This window comes from Penicillium diatomitis (assembly GCF_028827545.1).
Source record: "Penicillium diatomitis strain IBT 30728 chromosome Unknown utg000001l_segment0_segment0, whole genome shotgun sequence".
Lineage (NCBI taxonomy): Eukaryota > Fungi > Ascomycota > Eurotiomycetes > Eurotiales > Aspergillaceae > Penicillium > Penicillium diatomitis.
Window position 1 is genome coordinate 1155302 of NW_026623173.1, and position 27548 is coordinate 1182849.

Sequence of the window (27548 nt, forward strand, 5' to 3'; positions counted from 1 at the left end):
ATGCGGCGGCGTCAAGTCTGACCAGCAGACACTGCGGAAGAATAGGGCCAGCGGCGAGGGGAAGTGTATCAATAGAAGCCCATGCTCGTTCGGTTGGTTCCACGATAAGTAGCTTGATGATTCATGTTGCGCCTGGTCTCCGAGGTGGCTCCACCGAGATTGATTTCGTCCATTGGCATGGGAGGAATCGAGCCCGCCTCAAAGATACAGCTCAGAGGTGTGTTGAGACCTCCATGAGTGTTGCTGCGAGGGCGACGGGTACTGGGATAGATCACTTCGACATCGTCGCGACGGGGCAGATTGGGAACGGAGTGACTGGGATCAAAGGCTTGGTGGTGAGCAGGCCGTTGATGGGGATGAGGGTATCGGTTGGCGTGATACGGGGCAAGCCCGTATGGTGAGGCAATGTGTCTATCTGCTGACTGCGAAGATCGACGACCCGGGTGTTGGACAACATGAGGCGGGCGGGATCCTGCTCGTCGTTGAGAGTCTGTGTGCGGCAATGGGGTGACGGCGTTCTGACGACAAGATGCCGAATATCCCCTTTGGCGCTGAGAAGTTGCCGGAGCAGGGACGTAGTTTGGATGATGAGGGTGATGAATGGACATGGCAATTGGGCCTGAGCCGCCTGGCTGGGCTGCGTTGTTCTTGAGTTGCGATGCGGACACTACGACCTCAGGAGCGTCCGCCGAGCTCATTGTCATGGTACGCGAATGACTCCCGGCTTTCTTTTCTGTCGATTCCGTTGAGGAGAGCGACACTAAAGTTGTCTCTGAGGTTTCCTTGTCTTCCAATTGGTTGCCTGAGGTCTTTGGGGCCGCAAACGCATTCGCACGACTCGCAGTCGACGGTGTCACCACCTGCTTTTCAACGTCTGATGCCGCATCTGGGTTCGCAAGAGCCAATATTTGAGGGTCCGATGATAATGGAAGAGACAGAGGAAATGACTTTGGCAAGAATCGTCGCAGTGATGAAAGCGACGATTTCCCTCTTTTGTGATTTGCAGTGAATTGAGCAGGGATCTCGGGGATCCTCGGAGCAGCGGATTTGCCAACTGCTTGGGCGTCATAGGCGGGTTTGGAAGTTGTTACAGTAGAAGTGCGTGACATGGGATAGAAGTCTCCAACGAGTGTCTGCCCGCTGGGTGAGAGGCGAGAAAGAGAGCTGTCCGGTGACACTGTTGTTCCGGAAGTAATCTCACCATACTCTGAGCCAGCATTGGTGTTCACATGAAGCTGCGGTCGAAGACGAACTGGAGCAGGATGGCAAATGCTGGGATGACACTTGACCTTATCAGCTAGTGGATCAAAGGCCCATGGTTCTTCGTTGGCCTTGCCATCGTGTTGGCGGCACAGATTCAGAATCTCGTGTTTCAACGTTTCGTCGCTGTTCCAGGTTTGATTCGAGACAATGCTGCCATCCCGCGCGATGCATGACCGCTTGTAGATCCCAATGAGTGAGATATCGTATGGCCGGTCGCAAAGCTGCCTCGCGCAGTAAGTGGTGCATACCGTAACACTGAGGAGAAGCAGATTAGAGAGGAAGGCAAAATGTTGGATGCACGTTATCTTACAATGCAGTAACCGATACGAGGACTGAGCACTGGTGAAGAACGCAACTGGTACCGACTTTCCAGTAGCCGCCGTCATAGCCAGCTGGAAGACATGTCATTTGCTCAGCAGCCACGATAAGCCCGGCAATACTTGCAGCCAGCCACACCATAAGATCCAATCGAAAGAAGTAGGTGCAAATGTTGTGAAGAATTGTCTTTTGCTCTCCAAACCCTCCAATCTTGTTGTACTGCCAAGCGACAAGGCTTTGAAGGGAGACGAGGGGAACCGTGAGAAAAGACTGTCACATTCATCAGTTGATGATCGGCAAAAGATGTCAAGCTTCGTATGTACATACCGCGACCATGCAGAGGATCAGGCTTGGAGCCATCTTTGAATCAACTTCGTGTCTTCCATAGAGAAGGAAGACAATGACTAGACCCCCAATCGATTCGAGAATGAGACAATATAGCGAGATGAAAATCGTCAACTTCGTCCAGGTACCCTCCTTTCGGGGTGCAGGCGAGAAGCCGGTAGCCATATTGTCAGTTCTTCGAGTAGGTCGTCCTCTCGGTTTGGAGGTTTTGTAATCGTATTCGTGTTATAGAGGGGGTTGTTGAACGTTGCAGATGTTGATATCCTTCGACAACACTGGCGTAGAGCGTGCGATGAAACGAGTGGAAGCTCACGATGGTCAGAAAAAGAATGTAGTGGTTTGAAGACAATGGCAGGACATCCACAGGCTTAATGAAGGTCTCCAGAGAGATCAACACAGCTGGATCGAGGACGCGTCGACGCGCCTGTGGAGGGGTGGAATGCGCAAGCGGCATGGCAAGAATTTGAGCTGTCAGTACGGAGCACATGGATGACCAATAGCGGTATCGATGAGATTGTGCTAAGAGCCTGAGCAGCAATCTTCTGGAATGTAGTCTAGAGGATTTTCAGGGCTTATCAAGGATGTTGTCCCTGGACAAGCTGGAAAGACATCCTTGAGCCCTCGTCGCGAGGTCCAGGGATTGGTCCATGGCCCTTGAACGTTGAACCTTGCAAGCCATATTAATCTCTCGAGGCAGTTTTCTGCCGTTTGTCAGGAAAATAATATGATTGCATCATCCACGGGATATCTTCCGAAGGAGTTGATGTCGAAGGGCTGCGCAGATGGCATCGACGTATGGGTAGGGGCAATCAAGCAAGATCCCTCGATGACGCAGGGTCAACTCCGATCATACAGTGCCGGATGCTTGTTTTCGCTGTCGCCATTGTAGCGAAAAGATGCAAGTATCATAAGCATCATTGCCCCCCAAATTTCATACTACCCAATGAATTAGTGCTCATTTCCAAGATACGACGCGATGCGAACTACGCGGTGCAACAAGGCCGTCCATTTAGTAGATCCAGTCACGTGATCGCAGGGATGCCCTGTGGACGGCAAGGAACTTAGATTCACAGGTCCTCCAGGAGGATAAGAAGCATCCTTGAAGTCTCTTATTTCAATGCGTTGACGTGAATTGTAGCAAGCCAAATGGTTCGAGCGAGGGCTCTAATATTGGAATGCTGATGGAGTAGGAGTTAGTATGCTACGTCAAACGAACGACTTCTCGAACATGATCATTCATGTCGTGGGGAGCCGCAAGCACTTTCTGCTATGGGCCCTCCTTTAACACCACTTGCTTCTATCTACCCGGTCCTGCGACCCAAGCTTAGATTTATTGGAGGGATGAAACTCTGTTCCTCCAAATATGTACGCCTTGCTGTGTCTCTGAGCTCTTCGTCTTGAACTTCTCCTTGGTGACAAGGTGAGGTATGATTATGGTATTCCCTGACTCTCAAATGACTCGCGTCGGTCGGAAGCTGTCATGATCTATAGACTGTCTCGAAAAAAAAGTCCACACTCTCCTCGCGCAGAGCGCCAGCCGACTCTGGAGTAAGTCGGGCCTGTTGCGCACCCTCATTGCAATATGTGCAACAGGTATTTGCCCTCCACACACGACGGCGAAACCATGAGTAAACAGATGCAGTAACATGCTTCTACCTGAGACTGCGAGGCCTTCCAGTAGATCGCAGGAGGCGCTCACTTGCAGGTTCCAAAGTCAGTGAGTCCGGCATCCGGAACGGTTTCCTTTGGTAGACAAAAGTCAACGTGTTCTCCCTTTAATTGTTGGAAAACACGCGAATATTCCATCTGTGGTACTTGTTGGCAACGATTCAAGGCTTCAGGAGGTAGATAACAATCAATTATGAAGATGGGAAATACGCACCTCGATTCGGTTCACAAATGTCGAGTAAATTTTGTCAGACTTCATCTTCTGCCGAACAAAGCCTGAGACTCCGCCAAGAATCGAATTCACTGTAGTGACTTTGCTATCCCAGGTGAGCAAGGCAGAGACGCCGGCTCCGTCACGGCGAGTTGACTCGGTGCTGCCGTAAATGTCTGTGAACAGTCAGTAGATGTCTTGAGAGATGATGATTCATGATCGTGACTGACTTTGCATTTTCTTGGCAATAGCCATATTTCTCCACCAGGCCATGCCGACGGCCTTATCAAAGAGCACTGTAGGGAAGACACTGTAAGGAGTGATCACATCAAGCTCCTGAACAGTCTGGTTTGCAATGGACGGAATACCAGCGTTCGAAATATAGCCGACGACATCACCAGTGGACGGATCTGTGACATTGTTGACAGACGCAAACATGCCAGGAACATGAGTGGTGACAGAGTTGCAAGTGCGAACTCGCTCTGCGTTCTTGAAGACGCGACTATGAAGGTCCAAGGTTTAGCGAAGGGCAAAACTACCTTAGGCAAAAGAAGCGTCGACTCACCGAATAATGTCAATATCGTAATATGGCATTTCCATGACTTTCCAGGTCTCGTGGCTGGAAAACCAGTATCCTTCATGAAGCGATATTAGCGTCGTACTTCCCACTTTGCGTCGAAGAACATCCTTACCTTTCTGAACAGTGATCGGGCCATATTTGCCCATGTGGTAGTCGATACTCTGCAACTTTGCTCTCTTGAACGTCCAAAGATCTTCAATCTCGGCATCGGGCAGACCTCCAAAGAACTGGAGCCACCATGTAAAGAGCTCTCCCTCGTAGGGGTCATCAAGATAACTGGACCCTTCGCAAGCATACTTCTGATCGGGATGATTGACTGACAAAGTCTGGTTTGCGATGTCCACAACAGCGCAGAGTTTACCTGAGCCCCGATAGAAGATCTGGGCAGGAGGAGAAAAGTCAGCATCGGCACGTTATGAAGACTTTCCTTCGAATCTCGCCATGCTTACCTGAGTAATAGTGGTCTTGGTGTAATCCATCCAGGATTGCCATTTCCTGGCAAGATTATGATACGACTTGTTGGACGTGTTCTCGGCGGCCTGAATGAAGGCATATACAGCCCAAAGCAGCTCACTAAACCCACTGTTAGTCAAAACTTCTTTTCAAACCACGAGCAGCCAAATTCGATACCCATTATCCAAGCCTGGAACGCGGTTGTTCCAGTCCCACGTTGGTGTGATATCCTGTGAACTGGAGGTGAACCATGGCAGGAAACCACCGAACCCGGGATAGGTCTCATTGAATCTCAAATATGTTTGCAACTTGAGGTCCATGATTGACGCTACGATCTCGGGAGCGGCTGACGGATTGTTGGGAGAAATCACCCGAGCTGCGTCTGGTGATCCCGAGATCGCGTGGGCGTAGAGCATAACTTGCAGGGACTGGTTCAAATTGATTGTAAATTTTGGTCAAGATTAACGCAGTCATAGATAATCGGGATGCTGACCTCTTTGCTCGCGGCACTGAAAGGATGTTTGACTGTTCGCTCTCCGGTTTCCCAGTCAATGTTGGTTCCATCGTAAGACATGCCATTTTCTGAATTATACGAGACATTGTTTTGGTGGAATTTGCCCTCCCAGTACAGCATATCCTGAATGAAGTTGGAGGGATCTTTCAGGACTTCTTTCTCGGTGTACTGCTGGGCAAAACGACATGAGGGCTCGTTGCGTCTCAGCGAGTTGCCAGGCAGGGCAGCCGCCAGAGTGGCGCAAGTGAGGCCTAATGAGACCTGGCGAAAGTGCATTCTCGATGCTTGACTTGAGTTTAGTCTGGATGCCGGTGTGAGGAAGTGACTATAGTGTCAAGGACTCCGAGCTGCTAAGGGATGGTCTTCAAGTCTTTTTTTCTCTGGATTGGGGGATCTCACATGCTGTATTTATTTGGTTCAGCGACAATCGATTGCTCCGCCTGCACGTTCTGACTTCGCCGCGATACTGCTGGGACAATCTTGCCTAGGCATACTCCTACGGTCCGCTGATACCCATTTGTCAGGATCCCCGCACTATCAGGAATCCTGAGGGACTTGCAGATCTGGGGAATAATCGGCGGCCAATTTGGACTGCGGGTCATGCCCGTGGTGGAGACAGGAGGCAATTGACGGTTGAAGACAAGAACTTCCCTCTCGGCACCGGGCTGTCTTTCAGAGAAGTGGCGTCGGAGAAATCCAGTGAACACGAAGCGCCGTTTGAATAGAGAAGGAGATCAGCAGCGGCGGTAAATCCACGTATCCTTGAGATTGACCGATCAACGGCTCGGCAGTCTCTGAAGTCTGAAGGTCGCGAAGCTCCAAGCACCCCATTGCGGAGATTCGGTGAATTGGAAATCAACTCCAGATTCGGGGATTCGGATTTTCTTCAACCTCAATCTTGGAAAGGCTGACTCGATGATCCCCTGGAATTTTTGGAGCTTCCGCTTCTACGTCCTTGCCACAATGAGACTTGGTTCATACACGAGTGTGGACGGCTTGAAACGGTTCTTGGCAGCGGTCCAAAAAGACAGGGTGGAGGACCGTCTTTTAACTTCTCGATTATATCTACTTGGCATACAAGGAGGGAAAGGAACGGTGCTCTTTCCATGGGGTATTGCGTGCAACGTACTTTCGATTTCTGTCGAAGAGACTTCACAAAGATTCTGTATACCTTGGCCGTGATTGATCAGTAGATATATGGTCCAAGCTAAGGAAAGAAAACGTTTGAGACAATGCTCCGATTTTGCTGCCCTTCTCCTCTCTGCGGCCGAAGACAGATTCTAAACAGACTATATTTTCTTCGCAATATCAGACAGACCGACGTAGGGTATCGGATGCCTTGGAATCAAGCCGAGTCAGAATGTCCAGCAGCACGGAGAGATCAGCCTGCGCACGAGCCGACAGAGGCGAGGTCTCGTGTTGATCAATGATCCCTAAAAGACTTGCCCCGATCAAACGTATTTTTTCGACCTAATCGTTCATTGTGAGTTGATGCAGCATTGAAATTATCTGATTCGTAGAAAATCTTACGCAGGGCTCGCCATTGACCTGGAGTGCCCAGAATGGAGCATCTCGAATGAATTTCACCATGCTTCGAGCGACCTCTGTTTTTCTCAACAGCAACAATTCATTGTGGTCCGCGAGGAAATACTGCGTTTCCTCGAATTTTTGGGCAATGACCATCTTCAGACAATATAGAGTGACGTACAGGTTGACCCCTTGAATGGTGTAGGTTCTTGATAGATCGTCCATACCTTCCATATTTTCCCGGGCATTTGTCAAAAGTTTGTCATCGCGCAGGTTTGGAGGAAGAGTATCGAGAGAGGTGACGAAGAGCACATATAGCTGATCCAACCGCAGTCTGTCTTCGGGTGAGAAGCCATGGATACCAACCATCGGCGGAGTCTTGCGGTTCTCGATCAAACGGATCTCTAGGAGGAGGTCTGATGCTAGTTGCCATATTCGTAAGTTGGCATTGAAACCGGCCAAAAAACTGTTCCGAGTTGTGAGGTCGTCTGCATGTGTACTTTCCGGACTGGCAACCATCTCATCTTCAGCTCCGACGGGATATCTCATTGTTATTCCCGACTCGAAGGAGAATTTGTGAATCGTGATTGGACGATTGTTCAAGATCGCGGCAGATTTGTCTCCAATGTACGTGATCCAAAAAGCTCTTCGGCGGAACTCGGCTTCGAGAGGGAGAACATCTTTGATAGACCCCTCGTCGTGCATTTGAAGCACTTGTGCCAGCCGGGTCGCTTCACCAAAAATGTGCCACGATATTCTTGGTTTCCCCGCAGCATGCATGCAGTTGGAGTGTAGGTACCGAATGACCACGGAATTGGCATTGGGGTATTCAAGATCAGCTTCCAGATATGTCGCGAGACAGCTCCGTGAAGCTTGTAGTAATAAGTCTGCCACCGTGTCGCCCTCTGAGAAAATATCTTTGGGCAAGAGGAATGCCACTTCCGCGCAGACAGCCGTGATGAGAGTGAAAGTCATATCGGGCCATAGTTCTGGATATTTCATGCTGCCACACCCACTTACCAAGCTCAAGCTGGGCTCAATGGGTCCCTGACTTTCGTCATGTGTGAAATAGCTCAACCCATATCGTATGCTGGGTTCATGGACAAGGGGAATGAGAGGGAAGAGGTATGTAAAGAACAGATCAAAGCAGTGATTGATGAGATCTTTCAGAACAAGCGATGATCTTCGCTGGTATAGCTTTCGTGCAAGAGCATTCCATCGATCGATAGTGGCGACGGCTCCACCGCTCGGGGTTGAATGGGACAGAAGTGTTGAGGCTGTATGAGCAGTCACTGGCGAAAGCCCGGCGTCGAGACCGATGGAAGGAGCTGGTCCTGTTCCCCATGGCTCCAGAATTTCTGAGTTACCAGACACCTCAAATCTCGGCCGTGGAAGAGGCAACTGTTTTTGCGACCGCACTCCAGGTGTGGCTGGACTGTGTGGTGAGAGTCCTTGTGCTTCCGTAGTTACTCCACGCCTTTTCGCTTTAGGGCCGCGACGAGAAACTGGAAGATCAAATGTGCATTGCTTGCCTGCCACGCGGCAACTGAGGCAGTTGGATGATGGATCCGAACAGTCACACTAGAAATTCAGAAGTTTAGCTTGAATAGAGTCAAGTCCGTCATTCGGGTCCACACTCCATCACCATCAAACAACCATACCTTTGCTTTACGCAGTCGGCAGCGATCACACGCTCGGGGCCTTGGTCGCGGAGAAACATCAGACACCGCAGCTGCCATTATAGCGCTACGCAGCCTCCAGAAGTTCAGGGTTGGGGAAATCGGAGAAATAAATGGATCTGCGGAATTATCATTCAAGAATCTAGCAGAGACACGGGGAATGGGAAATTGGGAAATTGGGAAACTGGGTCGCGAGAAAGGTTCCCGACTGCAGTGTTCCCGATCAATATCCCCCGCCGTTTACCCCGACCGAGGTTTCTCCGCTCAAGCTGCCAATTCAGGAACAGGGCGAGCGGTTTGTGAGAGTCAATCAAGCCAAATCAGTCACCATGCGCCCAGGCAGAGGCGGGAATAAACAGACCTCTTCGGGAAACAGCTGCAGAATGAAGATATTCGGGAAGAGAGAACATGAAGTTGAAGCGGCAGCATCTTCGGGTTCCTCATAGATATTGGGCTCCATGAAATCGCTAGACCGTCTCTGTAATGCGCTTGCTCTCGGACTAAGACCGGGTCCATCCTAAATTTGAAAGCTTAGTTCCTTCATAGGTACCCCGCTGTCTCATAACTCTTGCTGCTCTTTACGCAGCCTCATGCAGGACATGTATTGACTTGAATGGATCTTACAGTCAGAATTGGCCTACGTTTCGGGACGGCAAGCATCGGCCATTATGCAAAATGAAGCAATTCGTATTCTACCATCAACAATCTTCTTGGTTTCAGATGCTGCTCTCCTTGACTCCCGCAAGACCACTTTGGAGAACCATATGACTCTCGATGATATCTTTGAGAAGTAATGCAGACTTTTTGGGGGTTCTTTCGAGTGTGTCGTAATCTGTGAAAGTGACCCCAAAGCGGACACCGTAGCCATCCGACCATTCTATAGCATGTGTCAGTTGAACACCCAAGACTCGAAATATGAGGTAACGTTGGAAGAGAATAAGTACCAAGGTTGTCCATGAGTGACCACGCAAAGTAACCCCTGATATCAGAGCCGTCTTCATCCCGCGATAAAGCGACGGCGTTGATGTGGTCTTGGAAATAGCGAATGCGATAGATATCATTCACGGCCTCCTCCACGGTCATGCGATCTTCGCCAGGACAAGGGCATCCATTCTCGGTTATATATATCGGCTTTTTGTACTTCCGGTAGATCCGAGTCAGATGTTTGCGGAACAAAGCAGGAGTTGACCGCAACCAGTGAACACCAGAGGGTTCACCAACTGACAAGCCTTCATTGTTCTCCTGAAGCTCATCAACATTTCCCTTGTAGTCCTCACTCGAGGCCGGACTATGGCAATGACGAGCAAACTGGGAAGTATAATAGTTCATGCCATAGAAATCGACTTCAGCGTCACGAAGCGTCAGAAGATCGGCCTCTGTGAGCTTGGGCAGACGATCGCCCAGCTGCGACCTCATACACTCAGGATAGTCCTCTGCAAGGCTGTACATTTCGATACCAGAAGTCAGCGATACGCAGTCTCAACAAAGAAAGCACCTCAGGGGTAACATATACCAAATAGGGTTGGCAAACCAGCCAATATGAAATTCCATTCGGCGCTCAGCTGCCTGGTGATCATGCTCATCTTGCGAGTCCCAAGGCTCGTAGTAATCTCCATTCAATGAAATACCGATTTTGCCTCTTTGTGAAAATTTGAACTCTTTGTTGTAAAGTGCCACCGCACGAGCATGGCTCATGATAAGAGCTTTGCCTACAATCCAGGGTTCTGTTGCAGAATCACCCTCTGTAGACTGAGGGTTGGTGCTGCTTCTTCCTGGTGCGTTACCCCCGGTTGAGTACCCCTAGATCATAATTAGCTCCCTTGTCATATGTATCAGAAGCACGAAGTCGGACACTCACAAAGATCGATACGATCCACGGTTCGTTCAGTGTGATCCAGTGCTTGACACGGTCACCGAAGCGCTCATAGCAGACCTTTGCATATCGCTCGAAATCTAATTGGGACTCCTCTACGTCGAGCCAGCCCCCATATCTATCATGGATGCCTTGTGGAAGATCCCAATGGTACAACGTAATCCATGGCACAATACCCCGTGCCAAAAGAGCATCAATCAGACGGTTGTAGAAGGCAACACCTTGCTCATTAATGGGATCTGAGCGACCTCCCAAAGTAATAATTCTCGACCAAGACAGGGAGAGGCGGTAGGCTTTTGCACCATACTTGGACAAGAGATCAAAGTCTTCTTCGAAGCGATGATAATGGTCGCAAGCAACGTCGCCATTGGCGCCTTTTGTCCTTGAGGGTTCGAGGTGACAGAAGTTGTCCCAAATTGACTTTCCTCGGCCATCTTCAGCGACGGCTCCCTCGATTTGGTAGGAAGCTGTCGCGAATCCCCATTCAAAGTCACTGGGCAGGGAAGCAGATGGCAAAGGAGGCGCCATTTCTATAAGTCAACCTTTCGTTGCAGACTGCTAAAAAGTGAATTGGACGAAGAACACTTGACTTTCAAATGAATTCTTTAGGTTCACCTTATAACGGCGAGAGCGGCGTGGCTTGTTGCCTTCCGCGCATGGGCGAAGCCGCCCCCGCCTATCCAAGAGAGAAGAGGGTCGGGGAAATTGGCACCGGCCTTTGGAATGCGGGTTTCGGAGAATTGAGAGTAATTGTTTCCCCGATCAGATTTCGCCGTCCCCGCATAGACCTTCAATGGTGTACCCCCAACCAAAATCTTCTTCCCCACGATCCACTTTCCCCAGTGTGCTTTTTTGAATTCGGCAATTCTATGTCTTCCAGCATGAGAGTCACTCAGTCTTCCAGTCCTCCAAAGACAGGAGCAACTCTCATCACACGGGTTTTGAGGGTGCGGTCTGGTGACATATAAAAGACTGGAACGCCCAGACCAGGGCATGTTTTGAGAGCATCATCACCCACTACAACCAGCTTGAATTAGCTTCGTTGTCTCCCGAAAATTCTGAGGCCCTGAAGCCGCTTCAAGTTTGACTCATTACGCCATGGCTCCTGCTGCAGCTCATGCTGCCGAGGGCATTGCTTCGCCCATCAATGTTGATTTGATGCAGCCCTTCTGGCGAAGGAAAAATGGCATCTTGCTCTACTTCCTGCTCACATCGTCATTGCTAGCTAGTGCTGCACTTGGTATAGATGGGGCACGTCAGCCTCGCATTCGAGAAACCTCCCTTACGCAATGCTGATCAATCTGCCTAGTCAATGACAAACGGGATGCAAGTCCTCAATTCGTGGCAAGATAGATTCGGACACCCCGAAGGGGCCAAACTTGGCTTTTTTGGAGCTTCAAACGCCATCGGAGGCGTCATTCCCTTCATCTTTCTCAGCTGGATCGGTGACAAATGGGGCCGTCGTCTGCCCACCGCTTTGGGATCAGTTGTGATCATTGCCGGAGTCCTCATCGAGTTTTTCGCTACCTCTTTGAACATGTACATTGGCGGCAAGATAATCCTGGGTGTTGGCTCCTCATTGATCCAAATGGGAGCACCGGTCTTGGTCACTGAATTGTCTCACCCGAAGGAGCGCGTGCAGGTTACAACTTTCTACAACACATCAATCGTGCTGGGCTATGTCATTGGGGCATGGGCCACTTTTGGCTGTTATCGTATCAACAGCCAGTGGTCATGGCGCCTGCCGACGCTCATTCAAATTTTTCCATCGGCCTATCAGTTCTGCCTCATTTGGTTCTGTCCAGAGTCTCCACGATGGCTCATTGCAAAGGGCCGAGTGCAGGAGGCGCGTGAGATTTTGATCAAGTTTCATGGCGAATGCGATCCCAACTCGGAGCTGGTCGAAGTGGAATGCGCTGAGATCCAGCAGGCCATCATCAAGGAGGCCGAGAATAATATGACATGGCGAGACTTTTTCTCTTCCAAGGCCAACCTGAAGCGCATCTTCCTTTGCTTTGCAACAGCGCTCTTCAGTCAGAGTTCCGGAAACCTGCTCGTCTCGAACTACTTGACTCAGATCTTGAAGGATACTGGGTTGAAAACCAAGTACGAGATTACTCTGGTCAATGGCATGGTCACTCTTTGGCAGTATATTGTGGCTATCTTTGTCACTTTGATCATTGATCGCTTCCGCCGTCGCTTCTTCTTCCTGACAGGCTCGGGCGGTGTTCTTGTCACGTTTATCGTCTGGACAATTGCAGCCCAGCAGTATCTCGAACATAATTCGCTTGCCGCGGGTCGACTGGTGATTGCGTGTATCTTCATCTTCCAGGCCTTCTACACCTTTGCGTGGACCAACTTGATTGTGACCTATCCACTTGAGCTGGTCACCTTGCAGATGAGAGCCAAGGCTTGGGCATTTGTTCTGTTGACCATTCAAGTTTCTTCAATCTTTGGAAGCTACGTGAATCCAATTGCGCTGAAGAATATTGGATGGAAGTTCTATATCTATTACTGTGTGTGGGTATTCATCGTCCTCTTGGTTGTGTACTTCTTCTTCGTTGAGACGGCCGGTCCGACACTGGAAGAGCTTGCCTATCCCTTTGAAGGTGAGGATGCGAAGAAGGAGCTGGTGCATCAAATTCAAGACAGAAAGCAGGAGATATCTTATGAAGAGCACGTGGAAGATAAGCAGGCTTGAAGTTGGGATGTCTCTTTATCGGAGTTTCTGGCAGCTGGCCTGTTTCGAACGTTTGGACTTGTGATTTTGTTGACGATAGCTATGATAATGATGCTGAAATATAGTACGAGTTCATTGAGTATAATATCAGACCATGGTAGCCGGACGTGTTGTATTTTCCAGTTCCTGGTGTCCTACCTCTACGAGCCAACCTTAGCTATGTCCGATTCGTAAGATCAAACAGTTCATTCCAAAAGACCCATCTTAAAGGAATGTCAGGGATGTCGGGGATGTCGGGTCAGAGCTCTATTTAGTATTGACAGAGTCCAGAAGGATTGTTTTGGTCTTATACGACTTGGACGCGGAATGTGATAATACACGCAATAAAGGCAACGTTTTTTTGCTTTTCCAGAGAATTCAAGAAAGGATTTCACACCACAAAGCAACTTGACGAAACTTGCCTCAGATTACTGTTAAAGATGAGAATATTTAATCAAGAACCCCACGTGCGCAGAAGTAGGCGCACTATTGCTCTCACATCCGGTCAGAGACCCTAGATTGGCGGACCGCCGTTCATACCTCTTGAGCCTTGGCAAACGCAGCCCATTCAGGCACATGCACCCGGTAATTTGCTGACTCGTGTGCAGAGGGTCCATCATTTCATGGGTCCTTGCCTTGTCCGCCGATGACAGGCATCAGTACCTGAATATGACCGCTTACAGCCCAAGCTAATGCAGGCAGATTCAACCGCTATTGCCGGGAAGGCATGATCTCCGAGATAACCCAGATCATCATATTGGCCGGCCCGACGCCCATTGTACGACAACGGGTTTCCTTGGGCCCCCAAGATCTTGGCTCTGCCTTGGCGTGAGATTTGTGCTAGAGGTGGCTTTTTGTATACCCGGTGACTGGTTTGGCGCGCTGTTCCTGACGCTTTACAGTAAGATGAAGATAAATCCGGAAGGAAGACACTGTCCTTGGAGTAAGAAGCAGATGCCGGTCCTCTTCTGTCCGGTCCCTGCATAGATCCATTGCAGGACCCCTTGTCAGTTTACTGGCCAACCAGCATATTTAAGACAGTAAGAGTCAACCTCGAGAACGATTCTCCGGGGCTTGGGTGTACGCCGAAAAAGGAGTACGAGATAGGTAACGGATGTTAGCACTACTGTCAGACAGGCAGCTAACCTTAGCTGGAGGAGCTAGTCCTAGCATTAGGCGTTCATGTGCACTTCACCCATTCTGACAATGGCCACCTTGAAGTTGATTGTCGCTGGAATCTATCAAATTTCGAAGTATTACGGTTTACATTCTGCACTTTCCACACTGCAGAGACTGTACTGGGGCAAGCGGTTAAAGTGCAAGATTGCACTCCTTGGCGCGTGAGAATTCGGGGAGTTCCCCCGGTGAATGGCCAGCATGATGGATCATGCAGGTGAGGTGAGATTTCGATTACTCAGCATTCTTGTCCAACCTCGAAGGTTCAAGGTTGGAAATCGTTACTGGGCTGAGTACTTCCCGTTCGGGGCTCTCGAAGACAAGAATACTCCAGGACTGAGTCCTCCGGTCTATGACGGTGCTGTCTCGTAATCTGCACTGAAGGGCGCAGAATATACAGAGACGGCTTCGCCCGCCCGCCGTAGTCTTTCTCGTAGTTTGCTATCGAACAATCATGGATTCTTTCTTCATCCATGCTCTCGTATACGTATGACCCGAGTGGGGACTGGGGATGTCAAAAGGCGCAACTTTGATTGAGGAGAACCGCAAAGATTGGGGGGGGGGGGGGGGTTCAAACACACGAGAGTTCAGTGTGGTTTGCAGATCCAGTCGTCAACATGATGTAACTAACCTGCAGTCTGGTGAATGGCATTCAAGTCACTTCTGACACGGTGAGCGGTTCTCATGTATCATGCAGCCATGCACTGCCTCGGCTTGGAAATCATGGCCCTCGCTCTAACCGAGATGGTCCATGGGGACTCGAGTCACTCCGGACGGTCAGACAGCAGCACTGCAGAGTGCAGTCAATGAGGTGGATGCAGTGGGTGGAGTAGTATGTACCTGTAGTCCTGTACCGACTACTGATCCACTCCAAGCCCCTAAAGCTGACTCGTGTGAATGGACGGCAGATCCGGATAGGGTTTCCCGACTCCACTTGCACTCCAAGGCACACGCGGGATGCGATTGGTCGGACCCTGCAGCTCACCTCGAGGGCGCGAGGCTCGTGCGCCACGCGAGACCGAAAAGGGAAGTCGCTAGAGGTCCAGGTCACTTCATGTGCCGCCGGCATGACGAGGGGATTATTTTGTGCTCGAATCAATGAGGGGCTTGGACTCTCGTGGGTGGTTTCGCTTGGGGGCCTCCTTGTATTTGTGCTTTTGAGAGTACATTTGCTGCCCAGGGGTCCAAAGGAGTGGCACTGCAACGATTTTGAAAAATATGTCGGCTGCATTAGTAGTGATCACTGATCAGTGATGAGAGTATGTTCCTGACTATTGGGTCTGTTTCAGTGTTGACTGTTCAGTGTTTAGTGCCGAGATCATTGATCCTCGCTTAGCCGTGAAGTTTCTAAGTACATATCACTACTGACCAGTGACCACACAACCCTTACTAAGGACCTTGTATTACGGTGTATACAAACACGGGAAGCCCCTATTCCCTCCCGAGACGGGTTTGAGACTACCCTTGACGAAAGCTGTTTTGGGTCCTTCTCATGCTTCTCATCGACCATGCACCGTTGCTGTAGGGCTCACCAGGCATCAACATCCTCTCTTGCATGGATCATGATTGAGATGCTACAGTTAACACTTCACAGTGTGGTTGACTGGTCCACTGGGGTGATCGGCAGGTTCGTCTTTCCAGCCGTGGGTCTGCTACCAGGCTGAAAAATCAGCCTGCTGGACCTCTTCATTCATTAAAAATCCCGTGCTATCTCCTGCCTTTTGGGTAAACACCAAGAACGCATCCTTCGAGGGTTCAGATACCTCAAGCGCAATCGCCATCATTCCACTGACTGTTGATTGATGAGGCATCCTATGATATACTGCTATAATAGGAAAGATTTGAGGTAGGAATGTACTATATAGTAGAACTAGACTGTAATCGTGTAATGTTCGTAGGGACCAGCCGCCTTTGGATTTTGGACCTGACTCGTTCCTCGTCCCGTGGGACCCACATCGGCTCAGGCCGGGCGTCCAGAACCTGCCCAAGCACGTTGTGTGTTGTTGACCGCACCGACCAGCTCGCACGGGACTAGACCGAATCTAGTGCAGCACGATCTGAGTTTTTTCATCCCTCCTTTCTCAATCTCTCCACTTCGCCTGCATGCGGCTCTTACGATGCCTCCGATGCCAAGGGCGCTTGACCCATTCGAATCACACGCTCTATTGAGTGCGTTCACAATTCCATCGCCACTTCCCAGTCTTGTCGGAGGGCGTGGAACTGTGGATGCCTTCCCATCTGAGGCCCACGCCATGCCGTCCTGTTCCATGGCATGTGTAGTTGTGTACATGCCACTGCACCGTCAGTCGTGGTCAAGTTGACCTAACTATGGTCTTTTCCGCGAACTCTCTCTCTCTCCCCCTCTCATGTGGGGGAACCGAATCCCACCCAAGCTGGCAGAAGAGTCCACCTCTGCGATGGACCTGTCAGGCGTAGCCCGCGGGCAGCGGAAGTGTGTAATGGCGTGCGCCTCACGCCCCGTCACAGCCCATGCCTGCGGCCCAGCCGGGACCGAGTCTGACTCCGTTTTTTCCCTCCTTTCTGAGTCGACGGCAGTGTTTGTCTCCCTCCTCCTACTTTGTCAGGGAAAGGACCCATCGCACTCAGATGGATGGAACATGTGAATGCTCCATTGGTTGAACCTTGTCCAAGTGGGGAGCGAAGAAAGGCTGACTGCGGAAAGTGGTGCTCCAGGCTACTACCAGTCTTGCAGTACTAGCGGCTCGCTACTACTGGAGAAGTATCCAGTACACCACTTTTACTACGTGCCCACACCGCGAACGGGGGTACCGGAAGTAACTGGGCAAAGGAGACATCGGCGATTGCACGAACAAACCTCCGTCTACCCCCTACTTTCTCGCTGCTGGTGCCTCCTCCGCATGATTCGAGGCCACTCGTGGGCCGCGCCTTAATGAGTTCTCCCAATCAGTGATGAATGCTCTAATGAGTCGAGGCTCTTAGCCTCAATGAACTCAACAGGCTAATGGACTGTGCAATTTCCGAGATGCAGGCGAGCCTCCCCGGTCCACACTAAGACTCCATCTCGTCCATGGGCCCTGACCCAACGATCGTGATGACGGTTCCCTTTCTTAAATGGACGGGTCCGCCGTCTTCTAACCCTGCCGTCTCTTCTCTCTCTTTCCCTTGGATCTAAGCTCCGATCTATCTCACTCTCTTTCCTTGAGTGACGGTGTTTCAGCAAACGTTTGTTTGCGTCCTTTCGTTGATACCCCCCCCCCCCCCCCAACGAGGCAGTATTGCCCTTCCATTCATTCAGAATCTTGACAGCTGCATCAGGCTGGTGTGCCTCTGCTCTCCCTCACTCTTTACACATACGATCAAGTATATACTGTGTTTTTTCCGATTGATTGATCATACTCGCTATAATGGTTTTCACCAAAACTGTTGCCGCCATTGCGGCTCTGTCTTCCTTGGTCCTTCCCAGTCTTGCGTTGAATGTGGACGCCAAGACGAACGTCGCCGTTTACTGGGTGCGTTGATCGATCCACTCTTGCGATCTCTTATTCTCGAGTGACATCCTCGACTAACCTTTTCCAATAGGGCCAAGGACCTAATCAGCATCGTCTTCGAGACTTTTGTGCTCAGACTGACATCGACATCATCAATCTTGGCTTCATCAATGGTTTCCCTACCCAAGGCGCCTACCCTGGCTCCAACTTTGGCAACCAGTGCGATGGCAACGTCTATCCCGGCTCTGACTTGCTCTCGGGCTGTCACCAGATCGTCGACGACATTCCCATCTGTAAGCAGATGGGAAAGACGATAATGCTCTCCATCGGCGGTGCCTACACCACCGGTCAGATCACCAATGACGCTCAGGCAAAATGGTTCGCCGATTTCTTGTGGTACTCGTTCGGTCCTGTCAATCCCGCCGTGGCGGACCAGTACCCTCGTCCGTTCGGTGACAATGTGGTGGATGGATTCGACTTTGATATCGAGCACGGTGGCCACACTGGTATGTTTTGGAGCTCGGTGGACCCATTGATGATCTTCCCTCCCCTACTCTTGTCTGATGATCTGATATTGACCTGCTACAACAATAGGCTGGAAAACTATGATCAAGCGTCTGCACATGCGCTTCCAAGAGCAACCCGACAAGAAGTTCTACATCTCTGCTGCCCCTCAGTGCCCGACTCCGGACGCTCAGCTCGGCGACGCGATTGCCAGCACCGCTCTTGACTTTGTCTGGGTGCAATTCTACAACAACGAGGGCTGCTCCGCTAAGAACTTCGTCGACGGTACCTTCAACTTTGATACCTGGGCCGGCATCGTCGCCAGCAACCCCAACCCAGATGCGAAGCTCTTCATCGGTCTGCCTGCCGCCCCCCAGGCCGCCAATGACGGTTACTACATCGACGCTACTCAGGTGTCGACCATTGTCCGCTGGTACATGGCATTCTACCCCAAGGTCTTTGGTGGTATCATGTTGTGGGAGGCGACCTATGCACAGAAAAACAAGGATGCCTCGGGCCGTACATACTATCAGCAGATGAAGGACATTCTCGATAGCTGTGCTCCTCCTCAGACCACCACCATTGTGGTGACTCCTACTCCTGTTCACACTTCAGTTACCTCGACCTCTGTCCCTGTCGTGATCACAACGACTGCCGTGGACTCCTCCTCGACTACCGTCGTTTCCAGCACCTCTACCCCCGTCGTCGCCACTTCTTCCTCTGCTGTGGTGTCCAGCTCCACTGCCGTATCTGCTTCAACTTCCGTCGGCTCCAGCTCTTCGGTCCCCGTGGTCTCCCACACTTCGGCTTCTGTCTCAACTTCTGTCGGCTCGAGCACCTCGACCCATGTTGTTGGCTCCAGCTCTTCAGTCCCTGTTGTCTCCCACACTTCGGCTTCTGTCTCAACTCCTGTCGGCTCGAGCACCTCGACCCATGTTGTTGGCTCCAGCTCTTCAGTCCCCGTGGCCTCCCACACTTCGGCTTCTGTCTCAACTTCTGTCGGCTCGAGCACCTCGACCCATGTTGTTGGCTCCAGCTCTTCAGTCCCTGTTGTCTCCCACACTTCGGCTTCTGTCTCAACTCTTGTCGGCTCGAGCACCTCGACCCATGTTGTTGGCTCCAGCTCTTCAGTCCCCGTGGTCTCCCACACTTCGGCTTCTGTCTCAACTCCTGTCGGCTCGAGCACCTCGACCCATGTTGTTGGCTCCAGCTCTTCAGTCCCCGTCGTGTCCCATACCTCGACCTCTGTTGGTTCTAGCACTACTACCCACATGACTTCAGGATCCTCGACTCCTCTTATCCCGCACACTTACACCCCTACTGTGTCCAACCCTGCCGGCTCAAGCACCTCAACTCCCGTCGTTCACACTTCGACTCCTGCCGGATCGAGCCCTGTTGGCTCCAGCACTTCAATTCCCGCTGGTTCCACTTCGATTCCCGTGGTTTCGGGATCTTCTACGCCCTTGATTCCTTCTCAGTCAACCACTGTCTCCAGTGCTTCTGCTGGTCCTTCCAGCTCTGACTGTGACGAGACCAGCTCGGTGCCGGTCACCGGTACTAACACTGCCACCTCGGTTGGTGTGTCGGCTACTTCGACAGCATTGTCTACTTCGGCCTCCTCCGGTGCTTCGGGTGCAGGATCTTCCACTTCGTCCGGTGTTGGTGCGATTGGCACTTCATCCGCTACTACCGTCCCTGGAGGCAATGGAAGTGGACCCTCCACCATCACTTCCACCATCAATGCTTCGCCTTCTGTGACCACCGCGCCCACGTCCACCACCCCTGAGGTTGTCACCACTGTGATTGTGACTTCGTACACTGACATTTGCCCCACTGGTTTCACCACCATCACAACGACCATCACCACTACTGTGTGCCCCGAGGCCACTGCTAGCGTGACTGGACCTGCTTCCGGAGTTGCGACCACTACGCCTTCAATTCCTGAGGGATGGACCACCACCGTCACGGTTTGCACTCACTGTGCGGCTACCCCTACAACCGTGACTCTGACCAAGCCCGTTTCCACTCCCGCTGCGCAGACCACCTCCGTACCCTCTTCTCCCTCGGGTCCTAACGCCGTTACCGAGATCTGGACCACCACCGTGTCTTTCTGCAAGGAGTGTGGCCCTACCGGCTCTACCGTCACTGTCACCGTTCCTCACACCGTGGTGGTCACTCCTACCGGTGCCTCTGCCGCTACCGGAGCTCCTGGTGTTCCCAGTGCCAATGGTCCCAGTACCACCGTGACTGGCACCATCATCCTTGTTCCTACCCAGCCTGCTGTCAACAAGCACATCAGCTCGGCGTCTTCCCGCCCTATCGGCTCGGGATCAATCTCAAGCATTGCTCACAAGCCTACCCAGACCCCGACGTTCACCGTGCGACCCACTAGCAGCTCTTCTCAGAGCCAGTCCACGGCCAGTGCCACCCCCGAGGGTGTTTCACCCGTCTGGAATGGTGCTGCATCTCGGTCCGGAGTCACCAACTTCGCGGCCATTTTCATGACCGTTCTTGCAGCTTTTGCCATGTTCCTTTGAACACAGAGAATTTAGTACATTCTGAAGCGTGACCGTTTGCCTCACTTTTTGGCCTTTCTTTTCTTTCTTTTTTTTTTGTATCTTAATTTCTGTGTGACCCTTTTCTTATCCCTTGAGTGTGGGGTCCCTCTTTCATGTTATTTATGATGCCAATTGTGAATATTTTTTTTTCTATTCTAAGCCCTCGATCTTCGGTACGCTTTGGCATGTCAGAGTGGAGGAGTGATTTCTTTCTCAACGACTGACTGTTTGGCCCTTTAATGGAGAATATTCCCCCGGCCGTGCGTGAAAAAAAAAATGATGTCCCAACTTGAACATAGACCTAAATCCTAATTTGGATAAACAAAAACTTACTCAATGTGACATAGTACTTACTACTTACGGCATTGTAATCAGATGTTGTGTAGATCACGCGCTAAAAGACTATTGTTGAGTTTCTTCGAATGATTAGTCGACCCGCGATGTGCACCAGGTAGCTAAGCTCAGATCTTCCAGTAGCATTTGAACCAGGTTTGAATTCCTTGATCGATTCCTGGGTCGCTGACAGCAATAGAGTGTAGCCTATGCTGAGGCACAAGTGCCAACTGACCTAGAAAGGTTCTTCCTGAAATATTAAAGCATGTGCAGAAGCCAAGTCATTGTCAAATTAACTACTACCTTGGACTATTCACGGATCGATGGTGTTGTAGGTCTTCAAGTATATGAAGTTGTGAACAGCATTCATGCTGCAATCAGCTGTGCCACTACTTACTGACAGGGATGTTCTCCACTAATGTGAAGGGGTCCGGTTACTCAGCAAAGCACAATCAAGTTCCAAGTTACAATAATAAATATGCCACTGTGCTCTCTCTGGTCCCCCGCACACGGCTCCTTTGCCACGGGCCTCGGCTGCGGGGAAGAGCCCGAGAAGGTCCCCTGCCGTCGATGGAAATCCAGCAGTCTCGAGTTGCATGGGGGATGCGACACGTTGCGCTCTTGAATATCAAGACTTTACTTCTGATTGAGCAGAGAGCCTTGACACACTCTTGGACTTGGGCAAGATAAATGGCTCCCCTCAACCCTCCCTTGACTGGTATTCGGGTCCTTGAGCTGGCTGGTTTAGCTCCAGGTAAAGCCTCCTTTACTTGCGCAGCGGGAACCCCCCCCCCCCCCCCCCCTTGATGCGGGCGGATCTTTTCTTGACTGACAACTAGACATGGTATCTCGACAGGTCCATTTTCCGGTTTGTTACTCGCAGACTATGGTGCCAGTGTCTTGAGAATCGATCGACCCTCTGCGGTCAACATGGACTCACTCACGCGCCGCAAGACCTCGATCAGCCTTGATCTTCGAGACCGTCAATCACGCGAGATCCTCCTTCGTCTCCTCGCCAACACGGATGTCTTGATCGACCCGTTCCGACCCGGGGTCCTCGAACGTCTCGGTCTGTCGCCTACAGAGGTCCTTCTGAAGCACAACCCTCGTCTGATTGTAGCGCGGATGACGGGCTTCCGTCGCGACGGCAAGTACAAAGACATGGCGGGCCATGATATCAATTACATTGCTGTTTCGGGGGTCCTCTCCATGCTGGGTCGCGCAGGCGATAAGCCCTACGCCCCGGGGAACATTCTCGGTGATTTCGCCGGCGGCGGAGCCATGTGTTTCTTGGGCATTCTGCTGGCGCTGATGGCCCGCACCTCGACGGGACAAGGCCAGGTCGTCGAGGCCAATATGGTGGACGGATCCGCCTATCTGGCGACCTTCCCGCGTCTCGCGACCAAGACTGGCGCGTGGGACCAGCCTCGCGGCGAGAACCTTCTCGATAGCGGATGTCCCTACTACGACACGTACGAGACCAAAGACCGCGGGCAGTACTTTGCGGTGGGCGCGCTGGAGCCACAATTTTACGCGGCGCTGCTGCGGGGTCTCGATCTCGAGGCGGACAAGCTACCGGAGCGTGAAGATCGGTCGAACTGGCCTGTGCTTCGCGACATCTTCACGCAGCGGTTCAAGGAAAAGACGCGGGCGGAGTGGGAGGCCGTCTTTGATGGGACTGATGCGTGCGCGACGCCTGTCTTGACGCATGCCGAGTTGGAGGCGGCGGGTTATGAGCAGCGTCCGGCGGTGCATTTGTCGCGCACGCCGAGTCATCCCATCAAGGCAGAGGAAGGTGGGTGGACTGGTGGCGGGCTTGAACCGGGTGGAGGAGGAGTGGAGACGCTTCGTTCGTGGATGGGATGGGAGGCCGGTAGGGATTTTCAGGTGCGCGATGATGGGGCCTTGATTTTGATGGATCGGGCCAAGTTGTAAACGATGCCGGACAAGAGGTCTGGTCACATGTGATTGTGCATCTTGGTGATGTGCAGAATGTCCAGTTATCACCGCACCTGACATGGGATTCAGTTCGAACAGGTGTGGACTGCGGACCCGTGGAGGCTGTGGAATCACCCACCCTTTTTTTTTCCCACAACAATATAGCTCCAGTCGAAAGGTCAAACCATTTCAATTCCCTCCTAGAACTTTGAAAGTTTGCGAATCCAGCCAAAAAAAAAAAAAAAAAAAAAAAAAAAAAGTTATCTACAGGAGAACTCTCTGATATCTCTCCGGTCGATCAGCTCCGAGTTGCCTAGTAGACCAGGAGGTCTAGACTACCGAGAGAATAACGATGTTCTCAATCAATGACAACATTAATTTACGCCCTCGTCAAACCGGCCATTCCATTGATTAGGCAGGAAAAAAGTAAGTTTGAATGTATTGCTCAGTCTCCACCTGTGAGTGGAAAGTTCTGCATGGATTATCCAGACTCTAGAGTCACTACGAGTACGAATAGTACATACTACCAGTACCCACCTTACTGTACGAAGTCCAGTGTGCAACTATGTATAGTTGTGTACTACTCGATAGTAGATATACTGGTCCTCGAGAGTGAATAATCTCGATCTGCTTGTGCTCAACTCTCGGGTAATTCATGGTGCTCCGTGATGCTTAATCCTCAGGTCAGTGGAGATTGCACCAGCACCTAGTTCCTAGACTTTCTATAGACTTCCTACTACTGTACAATGTACATCAAATTCTATATGGACTCGGCACTGGCCACAGGAGGATGGCAAAGATTGCCTTTTTTTTTCCTTTTCAAACCGTGCGTGCCTGAATTTCTTTCTGCAACTTGCAAGCGCGTCACCAGGCACACCAAACCCTCGAGTTGCGGAAACGGCCTGTCCGCGGAACAGGTTGGCTGTCGGATCCGGCGAAACTTGGCGAAAGTTGTGATAAGAGATCCGACGAAACTTGGCGAAAGTTGTGATGAGTCGGAGACTGGAGCACTGCATGAGTCTGTGGAGATAGTAGAGTGTAGACTGACTGACGTCATGACTAACACATTGTGATTGTTTGAAAGTCAGATCCAATGACTGATCCGTGATGATCGGTCTTCGGACCTGTCTCCAGAGTCTCCCGACTCCCCGAGTCTCCAGGGATGTTTGAGAACCTGTGAGCAATGGATTGGGGACGAAGCTGTGGAGCACTGGAGAGACCGGGTTGTGGACTACTGGACTCTGTGAATCGGTGGACTACTGGACTCGGTGGACTGTGGTTTCCTGGTGGATTGTTGTACAAGACTGTAAGCCATTCCGTGTGCTTCCTTCCAACCCTGCCAAGACTGCCAGGGTTGAAGCGACGAGCCCCACTGTTGATTTGCGGCGCAGGGGCAGTTTCCAAAGTGAGAGACAGGATGTGGCTGGTATGCGAGAGCCGAGAGGTTCGACTGTAGTTCGACTGTAAAATGTCAAGGTACATTGTTTTACCATACGATATATGTACATTGTACAGTACCTAACAATGTCGCCCATTCTCAACGGACAACCGACCGGATCTTGATCTGTGTGGTACGGATTCAAGAAAGCAACTTCGGTGAGGTCTTGATCGATTTCGTTTGATCCACCAACTTCCAAAGTCTCATCCCAAGGCTCATTAATGATACGAAGGTAGCAAACCTACGAGTCAATCTCAGGATATCTGCATGACACGCCTATTGGAGCTTCAAGAAGGAGGTAGATGCTGTACCACCACACTCAAGACTCCGGTGCTGCTTTCAATATACATGAAATGTCTCACGGCGAGGGATCGAACCCTCAATTGCTCTTCAGACCGTAGAGAGCTCAGATTACTCGATTGGATCATTGAACTAGTCCCAAGAGCAAAACAAACAAGTCCAGAGGGCTGCTCTTTGCGACTCCACCTTCCTCTCTAGTGGGGAGTCAGGCACGTCATGACAGACATCTCATACAATAATCCCTCGCCTTACACGATCGTAACAGGCACGCCCAAGGCAGATAATCGAGGGTCAAACGCGCTGGATCGGCAGGCGAATCAACGCAGTCGAAAGGTCGAACCTCTTCAGTCGGAGCGAGCACCCAAAAGGATACAAAATAGTAATCCAAATAATGCACCCGACCCAAGCACGGATACCTACCTTCTAATCATCATTGAATCAGCCCGAGAGGTCGCGTCTCCGCATCTCGAGGTCACTGCAATGCTCAAATCGGATAGCTTCGTCGGCATGTAAAAAAAAAATTAAAAAAAAACCCCCCCTTTACACATAATGTAGTACTGTAGTACTGTTGACTGTTGACGTTGACTGTTATTATTGAGGGTTTCCTGTCCCGACTCGGGTCCAACTTTGGTTCTCAAAGCCGTTACGGCCGTATTGACGGGGAATTCTCGAGGCAGCGTCAATTTAGGTTGGCCACAGTGAGCCCAGCTGGCTGGTGCGTGCCCGTTTGAGGGAGGGGGTGATTCCCCCACCGGAGCTCAGATCTACAATGCATGGAATCGATGCTAGATAGTAGTACGCCTGCGGCACCCGGGTCCTTCGTAACTAAGAAGCTTAATAGTGTGAAGGGCAACCTTTTAGGGTTATGTGCAATTGTGCCCTTTGTGCAGGATCGTAGTGTGTTGAACATGGACAGTTTCGACTCCCTAGTACCACTACCTGCACTACATCATACGGGATACTCGTTGGCGCATCCCATTCGACATTGAAGGGTTACTAAAAGGGCTCGGGACGCTTTTCCCGATCCTCATGTGAGGGAATTACAAGGAAACTGACGTCATACTTCTCAAGGGCACGGGAACCGACGCACGCGCATGTCCGACTCGAGCATCTACATTTTCTTGCTGGGTAGTAGGTACTAGGTAGAGTGAGTTGTGTATGAGAAGGAATGCTGAGAGAGAGAGAGAGAGAGAGAGAGAGAGAGAGAGAGAGAGAGAGAGAGAGAGAGCAGTGTGTGTACTGTGTGCAACAACTGCTATATTGGGAATTTGGGAGAGCCCATGAGCAGCGTTGAGTATGTATAAACTCTTAATATTATGACCGTACAGACTACGGAGTTGAGTGTTGAGTGTTGAGTGCAGTCGGCTCTTGGAAGAAGTGCTGTTACGGGGATGCGGGAAGTCCCTCTCAATGTCTCGGCGCATGTCTCGGCGTCACCGGCAGATGGTGGAGACAAGCGAGAAAGGCCATTTTTTTTGGTTCTTCCACAGTCCGTGGTACTGCATAATGGCCTTTCATAGCATAAAAAAAGAGTCAACATATACTTACAGCACTAGACTTAGATGTGTGGATTACTTAATTGACGATTCACCAGTGGATCATATTTCTTACTAGTGTTGTTAGTGTGTGCGTAGGATACGGTGGGAACTTAGAACGGCTACAACGCGACACTTGATCCACCCGTAGTGATTACCTAGTAGGTAATACCGACTATCTACCTAACCTCAGCCATCTACTACCAAGGTACCCCAATCTTCGCTCAGTTGCTCGGACTACTAAAGTGATTTATTAAGGTACTTGTACTGTAGCACTTCCTTACCGACGGGAGTTAGTACTAGCCTGCTAAATTAGTTAGTTACTGGCAGTCAGCGGGTTGAGCACTAGTTATAGTCTCACGACCGTGCCCCTAGCTTGTTCCAGGATTCTGGGGAACGCACGTGGTGTCAAGTAGCAGCGACAGTGGTTCTCCATCGAGTTAGAGGTTGACACCAAGATGCTCTGTCAAGACCGACGGATCGTTTGACTTCCGATCGCTTGGATCGATTCCCATCCATGCTCGTGAGCAGAGTCACGCATACTGGCTGGCGCTTGCTTTTCGATACGCGGGTAGCGTGCGATTCGTGCATCGGCTAAATCGGGCTCGGCTCACTAGCTGAGTGTTTGAAACTCTCTGGGGTTCTCCACTACAAGATTTGCTTTGATTTCATGTCCTTTTACCTTGTCAGTCACGAGCTCCGAGAGCCTGAGATTAGGTGCAGGTCAGTGGTCAGTGGTCAGCGGTCAGTGGTCAGTACATACTACATACTCAGGTAGGTACCTACCTGTGCCCTCACTGCCCGGGCTGTAGTCCTGTAGTATTGGCAAAGTTTCCTTTGGTGCTGGATGATGACGCCCTGACTGAAACATGCCTTGCCGCTTTGACTCGCAACGTCCGTGTGCCGTGGTCGGCTTGCCTAAAGAGTCTGTTGCTCTAAGCGAAGGATCCCAAGAGTGAGGAAGGTGAATAAAAATCCACGACATAATAAACCAAACGCAACAGGCACAGCAAAAGCAAATCCAAAGGAAAGGAACCACTGACGATTGACCCGTGAGTTGCCTCGTCCGGGGATGGTCAGGTCCGTGTGTTTTCCAAGGCACGAGCCCGTTGGGACATGGGCCCTGGGGGCTTGGGTATGGTCCTC

The 27548-nt window shown here is 51.0% G+C and overlaps 6 protein-coding genes across 6 annotated transcripts; 3 read left to right on the forward strand and 3 right to left on the reverse strand.

Annotated features, from left to right (window-relative positions):
• Positions 1-68: 68 nt before the first annotated feature.
• N7539_000344 (uncharacterized protein) lies at positions 69-2091 on the reverse strand (the record flags this gene model as incomplete). Its single annotated transcript, XM_056929948.1, has 3 exons — positions 69-1518; positions 1574-1851; positions 1909-2091. 3 exons carry the CDS (start codon positions 2089-2091, stop codon positions 69-71), a joined length of 1911 nt encoding a protein of 636 aa, XP_056794241.1.
• Positions 2092-3621: 1530 nt separating this feature from the next.
• N7539_000345 (endo-beta-1,2-glucanase) lies at positions 3622-5628 on the reverse strand (the record flags this gene model as incomplete). The annotated part of the gene is made up of 7 exons (XM_056929949.1): positions 3622-3732; positions 3809-3981; positions 4036-4307; positions 4371-4765; positions 4835-4958; positions 5016-5266; positions 5332-5628. 7 exons carry the CDS (start codon positions 5626-5628, stop codon positions 3622-3624), a joined length of 1623 nt encoding a protein of 540 aa, XP_056794242.1.
• Positions 5629-6660: 1032 nt separating this feature from the next.
• On the reverse strand, positions 6661-10959 carry N7539_000346 (uncharacterized protein; the record flags this gene model as incomplete). Its single annotated transcript, XM_056929950.1, has 7 exons — positions 6661-6822; positions 6883-8460; positions 8920-9075; positions 9320-9435; positions 9503-9999; positions 10072-10358; positions 10417-10959. The coding sequence occupies 7 exons, from the start codon at positions 10957-10959 to the stop codon at positions 6661-6663; spliced, it is 3339 nt and encodes a 1112-aa protein (XP_056794243.1).
• Positions 10960-11529: 570 nt separating this feature from the next.
• Positions 11530-13132, forward strand: N7539_000347 (putative MFS hexose transporter; the record flags this gene model as incomplete). The annotated part of the gene is made up of 2 exons (XM_056929951.1): positions 11530-11686; positions 11763-13132. The coding sequence occupies 2 exons, from the start codon at positions 11530-11532 to the stop codon at positions 13130-13132; spliced, it is 1527 nt and encodes a 508-aa protein (XP_056794244.1).
• Positions 13133-17712: 4580 nt separating this feature from the next.
• chiA1 (class III chitinase ChiA1) lies at positions 17713-20837 on the forward strand (the record flags this gene model as incomplete). Its single annotated transcript, XM_056929952.1, has 3 exons — positions 17713-17817; positions 17888-18302; positions 18391-20837. The coding sequence occupies 3 exons, from the start codon at positions 17713-17715 to the stop codon at positions 20835-20837; spliced, it is 2967 nt and encodes a 988-aa protein (XP_056794245.1).
• Positions 20838-21881: 1044 nt separating this feature from the next.
• N7539_000349 (CaiB/BaiF CoA transferase family protein) lies at positions 21882-23126 on the forward strand (the record flags this gene model as incomplete). Its single annotated transcript, XM_056929953.1, has 2 exons — positions 21882-21945; positions 22048-23126. 2 exons carry the CDS (start codon positions 21882-21884, stop codon positions 23124-23126), a joined length of 1143 nt encoding a protein of 380 aa, XP_056794246.1.
• Between the last annotated feature and the right edge of the window lie 4422 nt (positions 23127-27548).